The sequence below is a fragment of the Octodon degus genome, unplaced genomic scaffold (assembly GCF_000260255.1).
Source record: "Octodon degus isolate 3935 unplaced genomic scaffold, OctDeg1.0 scaffold00279, whole genome shotgun sequence".
NCBI lineage: Eukaryota > Metazoa > Chordata > Mammalia > Rodentia > Octodontidae > Octodon > Octodon degus.
The window spans coordinates 992,871-1,005,402 of NW_004524855.1; the positions used below are offsets into that span (position 1 = coordinate 992,871).

Genomic DNA, 12,532 nt, shown 5'->3' on the forward strand with positions numbered 1-12,532 from the left:
AAAAGAAAAAGAAAAAGAAAAGAAAGAACAAAATGGGCAGGGCCTGGGAAGGGTTACACTCGGCGCAAGCCCTGTGTGGAACTGCCAGTGCCTCAAAAACACACCAGCCATTCAGTTGTTTGTTAACTGTGGTTTGACACAGCTGCATGGATTAAAAAGTACCAAATTCTCAGCCAGGTGTGGTGCATGCCCGTCAGTCCAGCACGCAGAAGGCTGAAGCAGGAGGATCGCCATGAGCTCGAGGCCAGCCTGAGATATGCAGTGTGTTCAAAGCCAACGCCAACTACACAGAGAGCCGACCTCCAAAACAAACAAAACTCCAGCTCTCACAGCCAAGGTGGCCCGCCCAGAGCACAGCCGTGGCTGAGCAGAGGCGCACGCCTGCAGCCCACGTCCAAGGCCGGCTGGGCACCTGGTGAAGCCTCCACCTCAGACAACTATCAGAACAGAAAGAACGGGTGACGGGCAGTCGGCGCAGAGCAGCCGCGCTCTGGCGCTCTTTCCTGTCGGTGGTGCTCACAGCCCGCAGCTGGCTGGCACAACAGAAGAGGCTGAACACGTGCCGTGCACACAGTAAGCTGCTGCCAGGGCGCCACCATCCCCGCCTCGCTTCCGAGACGGGGTCTTGCTGCGCAGCCCACCCACGCGGTGACGCTCCCGCCTCAGCCTTCGAGTCAGGCACTGCAGGCGTGCGTGCCGGTGTGGCTCCCACTATGCCTGCACCAGTGGAGAGGGAGGCCCACTTCCCACTTCGTGAGGCGCGGGTTTCAGTGCACGGGACAAAAACAAAGTGCGCGTGAGAATGCAAACCCGAGACAGCCCTAGCTGTGCCCGCCTCCAGGGTGGGGGCTGCACATCGAACTCACAGGGCTTGCCCAACACGAGGAGCTGAGCCACTGCTGTGCACAGCGAGGCTTCTGGAGCCTAGCGCCACTTCTGTTTAATTTACTTGTGGTACGGGTGATGGAACCTAGGCCTTTGCGATAAGCAACCTCCTCAGCCCTCTATTTACTTATTTTTTGAGACAGGGTCTTGCTTGCAGATCAGGCTGGTCTTGAACTCACAGTGATCCTCCTGCCTCAGCCTCCTGAGTGCTGGATTACAGGCATACATCTCCACATCTGGCCCTCATTTTATTCTTGATTTTGCAGACTGTCTTGCCCAGAGACGCTATGCTGCCTAGGCTGGGCAGGAATTTAACAAAGCTCCTGCCTCGACTTCCTGGAGTAGAGAAGCCAGGCACGCACCCAGACCCAGCAGAAGGCCTGCAGTGCGTACTACCTAGGCCTGACAGATGGGTCACAGACTCCTGCCCGAGGACTGCGAAGCACCCACACGCAGCCTGCCAGGCAGCCCCGCACCCGGCACCCCCGCAGCCCACACTCACCGGCCCCGTCGCGCAGCACCATTCCCGACACCATGAGCACAGGGTGCCAGTTGAACATGTGCAGGCTGCCGTCCCAGGCCAAGCCGCCACGCCAGCGCTGGGCCCAGTAGGTGGTGAAGAGGACACAGAGGAAGCCCAGGGAGCCCAGAAGCAGGCAGGCCAGGTAGAAGCCCCGAGGAGCCATGGCCATTCGCGCTCCTGGAAAGGGCAGGAGGGCCACATGTCCCCACAGGCCAGGCGGCCACCCCTCACACCCCGGCATCCTTTAAGCCCAGGACATGGGCTCTGCCTCAGCAGCCTGCCGCCTGCCTGGCGCTGCGCCCCAGAGCCTGGATGGCTAGTGGGCTGCAAATGCGCATGGCTCGCAGCAGCATCGCAAAGGGCTGCAGGCTTCCAAGGCTCTTACTGGTTTCTGTTGTTGTCCTACTGGCAACGGGACCCAGGGCTGCACACAGGCGGGCAAGTGTCCCACCACTGAGCTACAGCCCAGACGCCCTTGTGCTTTTATTTTGAGGCGGCATCTTGCTAAGTTACCCAGTAGCCCTTGAATTTATAGTCCTCCTGCCTCAGCCTCCTGAGTAGCTGGGATTGTATGTGCGCTATGGTACCCAGCTGAGAATTTTAGAATTTCTGCGAGTCACGCAGTTTGGGCTTCATTTTGGTGATCAAAAAAGCTTCAGAATATAGCTGGGCACAGGGGCATGTGCCTGTGATCCCAGCACTCAGGAGGCTGAGGCAGGAGGTTCTCTGTGAGCGCCATCTCACCCTGGGCTACTCGCTGAGCTCAAGGCTGGGCTGATCTATATAGTGAGACCCTGTCTAAAAAAATATCATAAAACAAAACAGTAAACCTCCAGAGCAGTTTGGACTCCGGATGGAGACACTCAACCAGTACTGCAAGGCAGCCTGAGGCTTCTATGCAAGGTTCCTCTTCCCCGACGGACTGACCGGTGGCTTCGGGCCAGCGCCCCTGCGGGAGCTCAGCCCTCAGCGCTGAGGAGGAGCTCAGCCCTCACTCTGCCCCCCCTCCCAGAATCTAGGGCCACCCGAAGGTGTCTCTGGCCTCAGACTTCTGCTTTCTCCTCTCTGGGGAAAGTCCAGGAAAGAAACGAGGAAGCAAGAAGTCACGCTCGAGAAAGAGGGTTAATTTTAGGGCTTTCCACATCTGCAGATCAACTCAGAAGCCAGCTCTGGTTTCAGCCCCGGCTCACACAGCCCTGCGGCTACTCCGGGAAGCCCCGCACGGGCCTGGGGGTGCAACCCGGGGCGGCGCGCTCACCCGGGAGGGACGGCAGGGCCAGGGCTGTGTGCCCCCACGCCCGCACCCGTGCGTGCGCACACAACGCGCACACGGCCAAGCCCAGCCCTCAAGGCGGCCCAAGGACGAGGCCCCCCAGCGCGGCTCCTCCCACGCCCGACCCCTCCCCAGGGCGACCGCACCTGATTCCTTCCGCTGGGCCTGGTGGGCGCCTTGTGGTGGGCGCCTTGTGCAGGGCGCTTAGCACCTGCGTACCTGTTTGCATTGGAAAGGCGCAGCGGTAAGAGCGCCACCCTGGGCGCTGGCTGTGTGCGCCAGACCCTCACACTGCTCCCCGAGTCTGGGAGCAGCAGCACCCCTTCTCACACATGAGGAACCACTCAGAACCACTGCGCAACGCGGGAAGGACAGTAAGGAGGGGGGTGTCCAACTCAGGTCTGCTGGCCTCACAGCCCCCAGCCGGCTCTGTCCCCTCGGCCATGGCTGTTAGTAGGAGAAAAATGTTTAAGAAATTTTGTGAGCCAATTATTACACTTTTTGCTTATTGCTCTTGTAGGGTTTTATCCCAAGTGCTAACAAACATTCCGGCTCACAGCGTACGGGTCCTACGGGGCCTACGCCTGCTGTCGCAGCTACTCGGGAGGCTGAGGCAGGGAGGACCACTTGAGCCAGGAGTTCAAGATCAGCTTCGGCAGCGCAGGGAGAACTCATGTCCAAAGACAGACAAGAGCTGGCACTCGTGGTGCCCGGGCCCCCCACACCTCAGCAGCCCTGATGCCAACCTTGCCAGGCCTGCTCCACACACCAGGACAGGCACTGGCTCTCACAGGTGATCCCAGCCACAGCCATCTCTGGGAGAGGAAGATGGGAGGCCAAAGCAGGGCAGACTTCCCAAGGAAGGGAGGCAGGCCTCGTGGCCCGGCTGCTGGGCTCAGGGACTTGCCGCCCGGCCCCTGGGCTGCCTTCTCAACTCCTGCCAGGGCACAGAAGCTGCAGCTCGCCAGGCGCCGGCCCCACACCCACCAGGCCTGCTGCGCAGCAGCTGTGACGAGCACCGATCTGCAGGATCCAGCATCTGAGGACGGCTAGTTCCACAATCTTCTCTTGACAAGGGAGATATGAGTTCACATGGAGCCGCCCTTCTCACTCTTGTTTTGAGACAGTGTCTCAGTAGGAGGCTAAGTTGCCCGGGTCAGGGTAAAATCCTCCTGCCTCAGCCTTCTGAAGTGTTGGGATTTCAATCACCTTTTTCTTTGTTTAAAAAAAGCAAATATGAGGGGCTGGAGGGATGTCTCAGTAGAATAAGCGCTTGCCTGACAAGCACAAGGGCTCCGTCAAAAAAAAAAAAGTAAATATGATCCAAAAGGGACTGTATCCACACCCCTAAATAAAGTCCTGGACTACTGCTCTGTGTCAGGCTTAGAGCAGAGGATGGGACACTTTCATGGCTGAGGACAGGAAGTCAGAGCATGCCTGCTGCCCACAGCACACAGACAAGCCCTCCCTGCTCCAGGGGAGGGAGCCAGCGGCCCTGGGACCACTGGGGCTTCAGGAGAGAGCCCCATTCTAAGGCAGGAGGCAGCAAACTCTTCAGCAAGGCCCAGGTGACAAATATTTCAACCTCTGCAAGAGCAGCCAGACAACCACCTGGCAAATGAGCGTGACTGTGCTTCAGGGACCCTCTGTGAACGCTGAAATCAGACTTCCTCTTGTTCTTCACATGTCAAACAAGGGTAATGTTTTAGCTGGGCATGATGGGACATGACTGTCATCCCAGCACTGTGGGCTGAAACAAGAGGATCCTAAGTTCCAATCCGAATCTCAGCAACTTAGTGAGACACTGCCTCAAAATTGGGTTCAGTCCCCAGTACCCTGTAAAAAAAACTTTGTTTGTAAAGATCATGTCAACATGTAAAAACCATGCAGGTGGCCGGATGTGGCCCATGACCTGCGGTCCATCAACCTTGACCTAAGGGATCCACTGTAACCTAACACTTCCCCGCAAGTCCTTTGCAGGAGTCCTAGGGCGGGGATGGAAACCTGATGGCGCACACACGCCAGCTCCGCCACCACTAACCTCCACTACGCTAGGCTCGGGCTTAGGGGTGAAGGGGGTGTGTCCCACTGGTCTTAGAAAAAAGCTGTACTGTATTTGAAACTCTCACAATCCTTTCAAATTTCAGAATCACAAACAGTTGAAAGAACAAAAAGTGTTGTTCCCCCAGCCTGGGAATCCTGAGAACAGGACTTGGGATTCAAGCCCTAACCTTATCTAACAGCAAGGAAAGAGACTTGGCCAGGGCTGCGACAGGTACTCTCCTCAGTACCCAGGCGCCGTCTTCACAAGAGAACTTGTGTCACGTCAGGACTCAGGGCAGAGCAGCCTGACATCCCAGGCAGGTGACCACAGCCGGCCTCGGCACCGAGTCAGGGCTGACCTCTGTCCCCTCCGCAGGGCACTTGGTCCCAGCCAACCTGGGGTGGAAAAGGGGGCGGCGGCTCGACTGCTTTTCGTACCTTCCCCAAAGCGTTCGTGCTTTCACAGCTATCGCCCGTGCAAGGCAGGGCGCGGAGATCAGGGTCCATTTCCCACAAGAGCAAGCTGAAGGCGAGACAAAGCTAGCAACAGCCCGAAGTACGGCAGCAAGCGGAGTCAGCACTGGAACCCAGGTCCCTGGCATCCCAGCCCGGGCTCTTTCTCACCCCTAAGCCACAGCTGTACGCCACGGGCCGGGAACTCTGAGGTCGCCTGTATGCCAGGAGCCACAGGGACTACGGCGCCAATCCTGGAGCTTCTTTCAGCCGCCCTCACAGCACCCAGCCCCCGTTTGCAAGACTAGCTGAGAGCGCGCCGTGGAGCGCTCTTATAGGCTTACGAACTTCCGGTTGCGCGCGCGGCCTCCTGGGAAAGGGAGTCCAGTCCCCGGGGGCGCGGGACACGCCGCTGCCCACGCGCCAAGGTTCCGCCCGGCCGCCGTTCCTCCGCGGGCGTGTCTTCCCCGCGCCCGGGTTCAGGGCCTCGGGGCACCGCGACGTCTCTGCTCTGTTCTTTATCCTTTATAGCGAAGAAGCGGAATTGTTCTGGTTGACGTACAGCCTCCCTCCGGGGCTGGCTCTCAACATAAGCGGAGCAGGCGGTCCCAAAAAGGGAAGGACAAGCATGGCAGCCCGCGGGACCCGGAACGGATGGGTGGCCCTCGACTTCCGGGAATCCGGGCCGGCTTCCGGAAGCAGCGCGGCGTCCCCATGGCAACCGCCGCGGGCTCCTTCAGGTGAGCGCGGGCGAGGAGCAGGTGGGGAGACCAGGAGTCAGGACTTTTGTCGCTCTCCTTTTGGGTTTGGGCTTTTATCAGACGGTCCCACTCTCAAGTGGGCTGGAAAGCGTGAGGAAAACTGCTCCAGCACGAGGCAGGCGGCTGGAAGCGGCGGACGGCCTGTGCGGAGCCGGCGTGGCCGGGTTGCGAGGGGCGTTTCCGGCGAGCGCGACCCCGGAGACGCCGGCTTGGCCCGGGTGAGGCGGCGCGGCGCTGGCCAGCCGCGACCGCCGAGCGATTTCAACCCCGACGGGAGCTAGACTTCGCGCGCACAGCTGCTGCGAGGATTAGGGATGTGATCTGGGTGGTCGCCCTGGGGCGCTGGCGATACTAGCGCCCAAAACAGCCACGGCCGTCGTGTAGGAAGGGGCCCTCGCCCCACAGCCTCTGCAGAAGGGGCAGGGCGCATTAGCGTGGCTGCTTGCCCAGGTAATCCCGGGATTAAGCAATATTAGGAACGTGCAGAGTGTTTGTGAGGTGTCAAGTGCTTTACAGATGTTCGTTTAATCGTTTTGTGACTCTTCGAGTTTCTTTTGGTGGTGATGGTGGTTTTTTGTTGTTCTTGGAGTACTTTATTTGTTGTTGGGGTGTTTTGAGATGGGGGTTTCTCCACGTATTCAGGCTATCCTTGAACTCACTGTGTAGTCCTCGAACTCCTGGTGATCCTCCTGCCTCAGCCTCCAGAGTGCCAGCTGGGACTACAGGTGTGCGCCACCACCACCGTCCATTGGTTTTGGGTGTTTGAGACAGGGTCTCATTAATAGTTCAGGCGGGTCTTGAACTCACAGTGCCCTCCTGCCTCAGCCTCCCAAGTGCTGGGATTGCAGGTGTGCACCACCACACCCAGCCCATTTTGAAATTTGATTGTTTCAGGGTGGAAGGGCACTCCCAGAGCAACATGTAGGTCTTTTGTTTTTAACTGGAAGTCCTCTCTGTGACAGGACAGGCCCAGCGCCCCTTACCTGGCTCCCCTGTGCTGCTGCCCTGTGGTGGTGTGCCCTTTTGAGGGAAGCCTTATTTGCTTTCAGATATTTCTACCTGTACCGCTTCCCACCTGATGTGGACACTTTTCCTACTTCATCACACGCCAGACAGCGCAGGCTGCAGGTAGCACCCTCCGTACCCAAGTGGCCCCCTTCCACATCTCAGCCCAGCTGTTTACTGGCTGGGTAACTTGGCCTCTGCTTTTTTAACGTGTAACAGGAGTAGAGTAACTGTCTTGTTGGGGCCGGGGAGATGGCTCAGTAGAATAAGCGCTTCCCCGGCAAGCATAAGGGCCTGAGTTCAATCCCCAGTTCCGCCAAAAAAAAAAAAAAAAAAATGTGTCTTGCATTTCTCTGGAGGTTGCTGTGAGGGTTGAGTGATGTTTTTGATTATGCAGACCTCTTGAAACACTGCAAATGCTGCGTAGGTATTTGCTTTTGCCCCTAGCAAGGGTGTGGGTTGAACCCAGGGCCTACATCCCCAGCCTCCCCTCCCCCTTTTAGGATGTTCTCACGAAATCACTGAGTTGCCAAGCTGAAGTCAAGCTGAAGATCGTCCTGCATCAGCTTCCCAGAGTGTTGAGATTGCAGGCGTGCATTGCCGCACCCTGCTGGGTTTGCTGCTCTGGCCATGGTTACTGCTGTCCCATGACTGGGCAGCTGCCCTGGTTCCTAGTACTCCTGGACGTTTTGGTTAGGAACAGCTCTGGCTCTAGAGGACCCAGGCGCAGAAAGGTCTGAGGGTGAGGGTTCCTAGGAGGAGCAACAGGCTGGGGTATTTGGTTGCCACTTTTGTTCCCTAGTTTGTCTCTGCAGTGCTGCCTCGCCCACAGCAGGTGCTTGGTCTGTGTTCATTAATGGATTTCTAATGTCACCTCTCTTTTCACCCCAAAAGGTCCTTGGCCTAGCCTAGGAGGCAGTGCTCTGGGAAGAAGTCGCGCCTACCCTGGCACCCCAGGGAGGGGGTGGCGCTGTGCTGTCTGGGGACACGGGATGTGGCCCGGGCCCAGGGAGCACCTGAAAGATGCTGCAGACCAGCAGCTACAGTCTGGTGCTGGCCCTGCAGTTCCTGCTGCTGACCTACGACCTCTTCGTCAACGCGTTCTCCGAGCTCCTCCGCATGGCCCCTGTCATCCAGCTGGTGCTCTTCATGTGAGTCCGCAGTGGGGCTCCAGGAGGCCGAGCCACAGCGGGAGGTTGCTCAGTGTCACCAGTCACAGGGCCAAGGTTGCCACTCCAAGGTAGACTGCCAGACGCCCAGGGGCCCTTCCCAGGCCTCATGAATGAAGCTGAGCATAGAGAACTGGCAGTGTGGATAAAATCAGACATTGTTTGGGGTTCCCTGGGGTGCCTAGGCATGGCCCCGGGGCCTGTTCTGTGTCCTCACGAGGTTTGGGCACAGCGAGCAGCTCCCATAGCAGGGGGGCTCCTGCCCTGCTGCTCTCTATCGGAGGCAGAAACATTGTCCTGCCTGTCAGGCACTTTGTGTGCAGCCCGCACGCAGTGGCAGGCACTGTTGTTATCTAGTGAAAGCTGCCAGTGCAGGGGAGGCATCGTGGCTCTCTGTGGCCGTGTGTCAGCTGAAACCACAGCCCTGGGCTCAGGCTTCCTCCCCCAAGGTCGGTCTCCTGGAAGAAGAGGACACTGGCCACACTTAGGCAGGGTCCATGTGTCTCCTGACCAGCGAGCCCAGCTGCCTGGGGATGGGGTGGGGCTAACCTTTGGGAGGCCCTGCGGCCCCGCCTAGGAAGGGCAGTCTTGGGATGAACCTGCCTGCCGGTCCAGCCCCAGAGGAACAAGAAGCGGTGAGGACAGCCCACAGACGTGCCCACAGGACAGCCTGTCTCTGGATTGGAACCGCGGTACCCATAGCTTCATGCCACTAGGCCCTCAAGCCCGGGCCCTCACAGGGCAGGACAGGCACTCTTGGGCCCAACCTCCCCATCACGGGCGCTCTGTGCTCTGTCCGCAGCATCCAGGACATCGCAGTCCTCTTCAACACCATCATTGTCTTCCTCATGTTCTTCAGCACCTTCGTCTTCCAGGCCGGCCTGGTCAGTCTCCTGTTCCGTAAGTTCAAAGGCACCATCATCCTGACGGCCGTGTACCTCGCGCTCAGCATCGCTCTCCACGTGTGGGTCATGGTAAGCAGTGGCTCTGGTCCACAGCCATCCAGAGCCCAGAGGCAGCAGGACCCCGCAAAAGGGGAGCAAAGGGGCCTCGGGGCCGAGCTCTAGGCGCAGGAAGCCTCTGCCCAGCCCCTGTGTGCAGTGTACCTAGCGTTCAGCCTGATCTGGGGGTGATCTGCCATTGTGCTCTTTTGCTCTTTGAGACACACCTCACTGCGGTAAGGCTGACCTCGAGCTCCACATGTTCCCCTTGACTCGGCCTCTTACGTGCTGGGACTACAGGCATGCGCCACCATGCCAGTGGAGGGTAGAGCTGGGTTTTTGCATCGCTGGGGATTAACCTTCACCCTGAGCTTCACCCCAGCACCTTTTATTTTGAGATAGGGTTGTACAGAATTATTTAGTTGCCCAGACTGGGTTCAAACTTAAGATCCTGGGCTGGTGAGATGGCTCAGTGGTCTAAAGCACCTACTTAGAACAAGCTTAGCAAAGCACAGGGACCGCGGTTCAATCCCCCAGCACCACATGCCAGCCAGCCCCGCCCCCTGGTGGGCTGAGCTGGCCACACACACACACACACACACACACACAAATAAATAAATAAATAAATAAATAAATAAATAAATAAATAAATAAATAAAAAACTTAAGATCCTCTTGCCTCAGCCTCCTGAGTGCTGGGATTCCCAGCATGCCCCACCATGCTTGGCTCAGAAGCAGTTTACTGAGAGAGTTGTTGTGGAGCTGGGGATGGAAGCAGGCCTCACTCTGGCTGGGTAGGCTCTACGGATTCTGCACCCCACCTGTCTCTGGGTTGAGGAGCAGCTCTGGGCAAGGGGCGAGTCTGTTGCTCAGTAACCTTGCCTCACACCCACCAGCTGCGAGCCCCAAGACATGCAGCCAAGCTGTTGTTGGGTTCACTGTGCGTAGGCTGGGTTTAGACAGTGACATCTGGGGGAGCGGTCAGCAGGACAGTCCCTCCCTTAGCACCCCACGCTCTGCCGTCCCAATACTCTCCACACGGCTGTGCGAGGCCTGTAGCAAGCCTGACCTTCCTGCCTTCGGGTTCCTGGCTTCACAGATTCTTGTGTCTCTGTGGTCTCCTGCGCCCCATCCTGCTGGAGATCTTGGCAGGGGATAGTGGGTGACAGAGCATGCATCCCGAATGCATGAGACACAGCTTCTGTCCCCAGCATCACAGCGAACAGAGTGGAGCCAGGCCTCGGGTGCCAGTCTCTTCTGGACCCACAGCCTCAGCACCTCCTGAGCTGTTCTGGTGCTGTACTGGACCATAGAGGCCCCAGCTTCGTGAGCCACAGCTGTGGTGGGTGACAGCCTGCCGCATCTGAGCCTTCTCCTAAGAGAGCCAAGCTGGAGACATCTGGAGAGGCAGGACCCAGCCACATGGCCGGGTGGCCAGTTGTCCATGGCAGAGGCAGTGGGCTGAAGGGCCCCCTGTGGAACTGGAAGGGCTCGGGGGTCTGGGCGCCAGGCTGCGGTTGAGACGAGCTGCTTCGCACTGAGGAGCAGCTCAGGCTGTGCCCAGCGAGACAGCAGGCCTCATGCAGCACTGACCAGTCCCACTTTCCTCTAGAACCTGCGCTGGAAAAACTCCCAGAGTTTCGTGTGGACGAATGGGCTGCAGGCGCTCTTCGTGCTCCAGAGGCTGGGTAACGACCTCGCGGCCGCGGCCTGCCAGGGTCCCAGTGGGTCCCGCCGCCTCTGCCCTGTAGCCCTGGGGAGGCCGCAGGCCAGTCCTGAGCACCCTTTCCCCCACAGCAGCAGTGCTGTACTGCTACTTCTACAAGCGCACCGCCCTGCGGCTGGGCGACCCCCGCTTCCACCGCGACTCTCTGTGGCTGCGCAAGGAGTTCCTGCAGGGCTCACGGTGACCCTGTGTCCTCCGGTGAGGCCACTTCTGCTGCTCTGTGGGGAGGGCTGGCCATCGCAACAGGCTGCTGTGGGCACAGTAGGACAGGCTGGGCCAGCTGTGTCGCCCCAGGGTCACACCCTTCCAAGAGCTGCATGGGGACAGAGGGCAGCTGGCCTGTTGTCTGGGTGCCACCTGGAGTGACTGAGGATGCCACAGGCTGGAGCTCTGTGCCCCTGAAAAGCTGGCCTCTAGATGTTAGACCATGTACCCAAGGAACATTTTTGCATTTTAAAAATAGGAAATAAATTGAACTCCTTTTCCACAAAGCATGGAAGCTATCTGTCTAGCTGGACCTGCCGTCCCAGCCTCTGTTTCTTCCCCCATAGCAAATGGGGGCCTGCCAACGACAGAGATTCCTGAGCCAGTGCAGGCGAGGTGTGGGCATCGTCTGCCTTGCCTGCTGCCCCCAACCCTCGGAGCTCAGATGCCCCTCTCTGCCACTCCTCTGCCCATCACAGGAGAAATGTCAGGCACCCGCAGCCATCCCCCGTTGGCAGGGAGAGATAGTGAACCCAGCAGTCGGTGGCAGTGGGAGCTGAGCGGCTCCCAGCTCGGGCCCAGTGGGCTGGCGGTGATTTCACCTGACCTCAAGCATGTTTGGCCATCGGGGCAGCAGGATGACCTCAGTGCAGCGGGGAGCTCCACCTGGGCTGGGCTCCATCCGTAGCAGGCAGCCAGGTCTGTTCCCTGGGCAGTGGCAGAAGAGGGGTGAGGTGCCCAGAGTATGTTGGGCCAGCCGGGAAGCCAGGAGCATGGGCAGGAGGAACAGGCACAGGCGCTGTGATTCCATCTGCCCATCCTGGAAGACAGGCCCTGTGACACATGGGGAAGCCACACGCCTGTCACCCCTGTACGGCGGCTGGGGCAAAAGGATGGGGCATTCAGTTCGAGGCCAGCCTGGGCAACAGGGCAGGACTCTTATCTCCAAAACAAAATCTCTTAAACAATGAGAGGTGCACAGGCGACAGCCGCCTCTTTCCCAGAGGACCAAGTGGCCCGCAGCCAGGTCTGCAGTTGCAAGGTTGCGCCTGTTCACTCTGCCATGGGGTGTTAGATGATTCTGTATGTGCAGAGGGAGCCTCATCCCACAAAGGCTGGGATGGCTGCCGTGAGTTTGAGACCAGTCTGGGCCACACGGTGAGTTCCAGGTGAGCCTGAACTACATAGCCAGATGCTATCTCAAACACTGCCCATTCCACAAGAAGATTTCCACTGTGGTGGAAAAGGTGAGCCCAGCTGTGGGTACATGGCTGCAGTGCCAGCTCCCTGGAGGCTGAGGCAGGGCAGCCACTGGCGCCACAGTTAAGGCCAGCCTGCGCCACTGCAAGGTCCCACCTTAAAAACGGGAGGCAGAGTACTCAGAATGCCAAAGGCACCACCTCTGTCCTTTTGGGGCTTTGTTTTGCTTTGTCTTTTTCTCTTTTTTTGTGGAACTGGGGATTGAACTCGGGCCCTTGTGCTTGCCAGGGAAGCGCTTTTTGTGCTGAGCTATCTCCCGGCCCCCTACTTGCTTTGTCTTTTTTTTTTTT

General features: G+C 58.5%; 2 protein-coding genes across 9 annotated transcripts in view; one reads left to right on the forward strand and one right to left on the reverse strand.

Moving 5' to 3' along the window:
* Window positions 1–5,499, reverse strand: part of LOC101581406 (cytochrome b ascorbate-dependent protein 3) — a 20,171-nt gene extending 14,672 nt beyond the window's left edge. The window contains exons 1-3 of one of the 4 annotated variants that reach the window (XM_023706985.1): window positions 5,349–5,499; window positions 5,163–5,247; window positions 1,388–1,585 (exon numbers count right to left, since the gene is read on the reverse strand). In XM_023706985.1, the coding sequence (XP_023562753.1) occupies window positions 1,388–1,577 (190 nt within the window). In that variant the 5' untranslated portion in view covers window positions 1,578–1,585; window positions 5,163–5,247; window positions 5,349–5,499. Of the gene's footprint in view, window positions 1–1,387; window positions 1,586–2,827; window positions 3,828–5,162; window positions 5,248–5,348 lie in introns of those variants that run through there. The other 3 variants (XM_023706984.1, XM_012512817.2, XM_023706986.1) reach the window with 3 other exon arrangements.
* A 381-nt stretch (window positions 5,500–5,880) lies between these two features.
* On the forward strand, window positions 5,881–12,068 carry Tmem138 (transmembrane protein 138). Of its 5 annotated transcripts, none has more exons than XM_023706988.1 (5): window positions 5,881–5,917; window positions 7,838–8,094; window positions 8,915–9,086; window positions 10,665–10,740; window positions 10,850–12,063. In XM_023706988.1, exons 2-5 carry the CDS (start codon window positions 7,967–7,969, stop codon window positions 10,960–10,962), a joined length of 489 nt encoding a protein of 162 aa, XP_023562756.1. In that variant the 5' UTR covers window positions 5,881–5,917; window positions 7,838–7,966; the 3' UTR covers window positions 10,963–12,063. The 5 variants fall into 5 exon arrangements, with proteins under 5 accessions (XP_023562756.1, XP_023562755.1, XP_004646812.1 ...); XM_023706987.1 differs by lacking the exon at window positions 5,881–5,917 and adding an exon at window positions 5,924–6,388; XM_004646755.2 differs by lacking the exon at window positions 5,881–5,917 and adding an exon at window positions 7,221–7,685.
* The last annotated feature ends 464 nt before the right edge of the window (window positions 12,069–12,532 follow it).

Excerpts from the sequence above, each read along its gene's own strand:
- Tmem138 (XM_023706988.1), top strand. The coding sequence starts at position 7,967 with ATGCTGCAGACCAGCAGCTACAGTCTGGTGCTGGCCCTGCAGTTCCTG. Across the intron at positions 9,087-10,664 it reads CTCTCCACGTGTGGGTCATG|AACCTGCGCTGGAAAAACTC; the intron begins GTAAGCAGTGGC and ends ACTTTCCTCTAG. Across the intron at positions 10,741-10,849 it reads CTTCGTGCTCCAGAGGCTGG|CAGCAGTGCTGTACTGCTAC; the intron begins GTAACGACCTCG and ends TTTCCCCCACAG.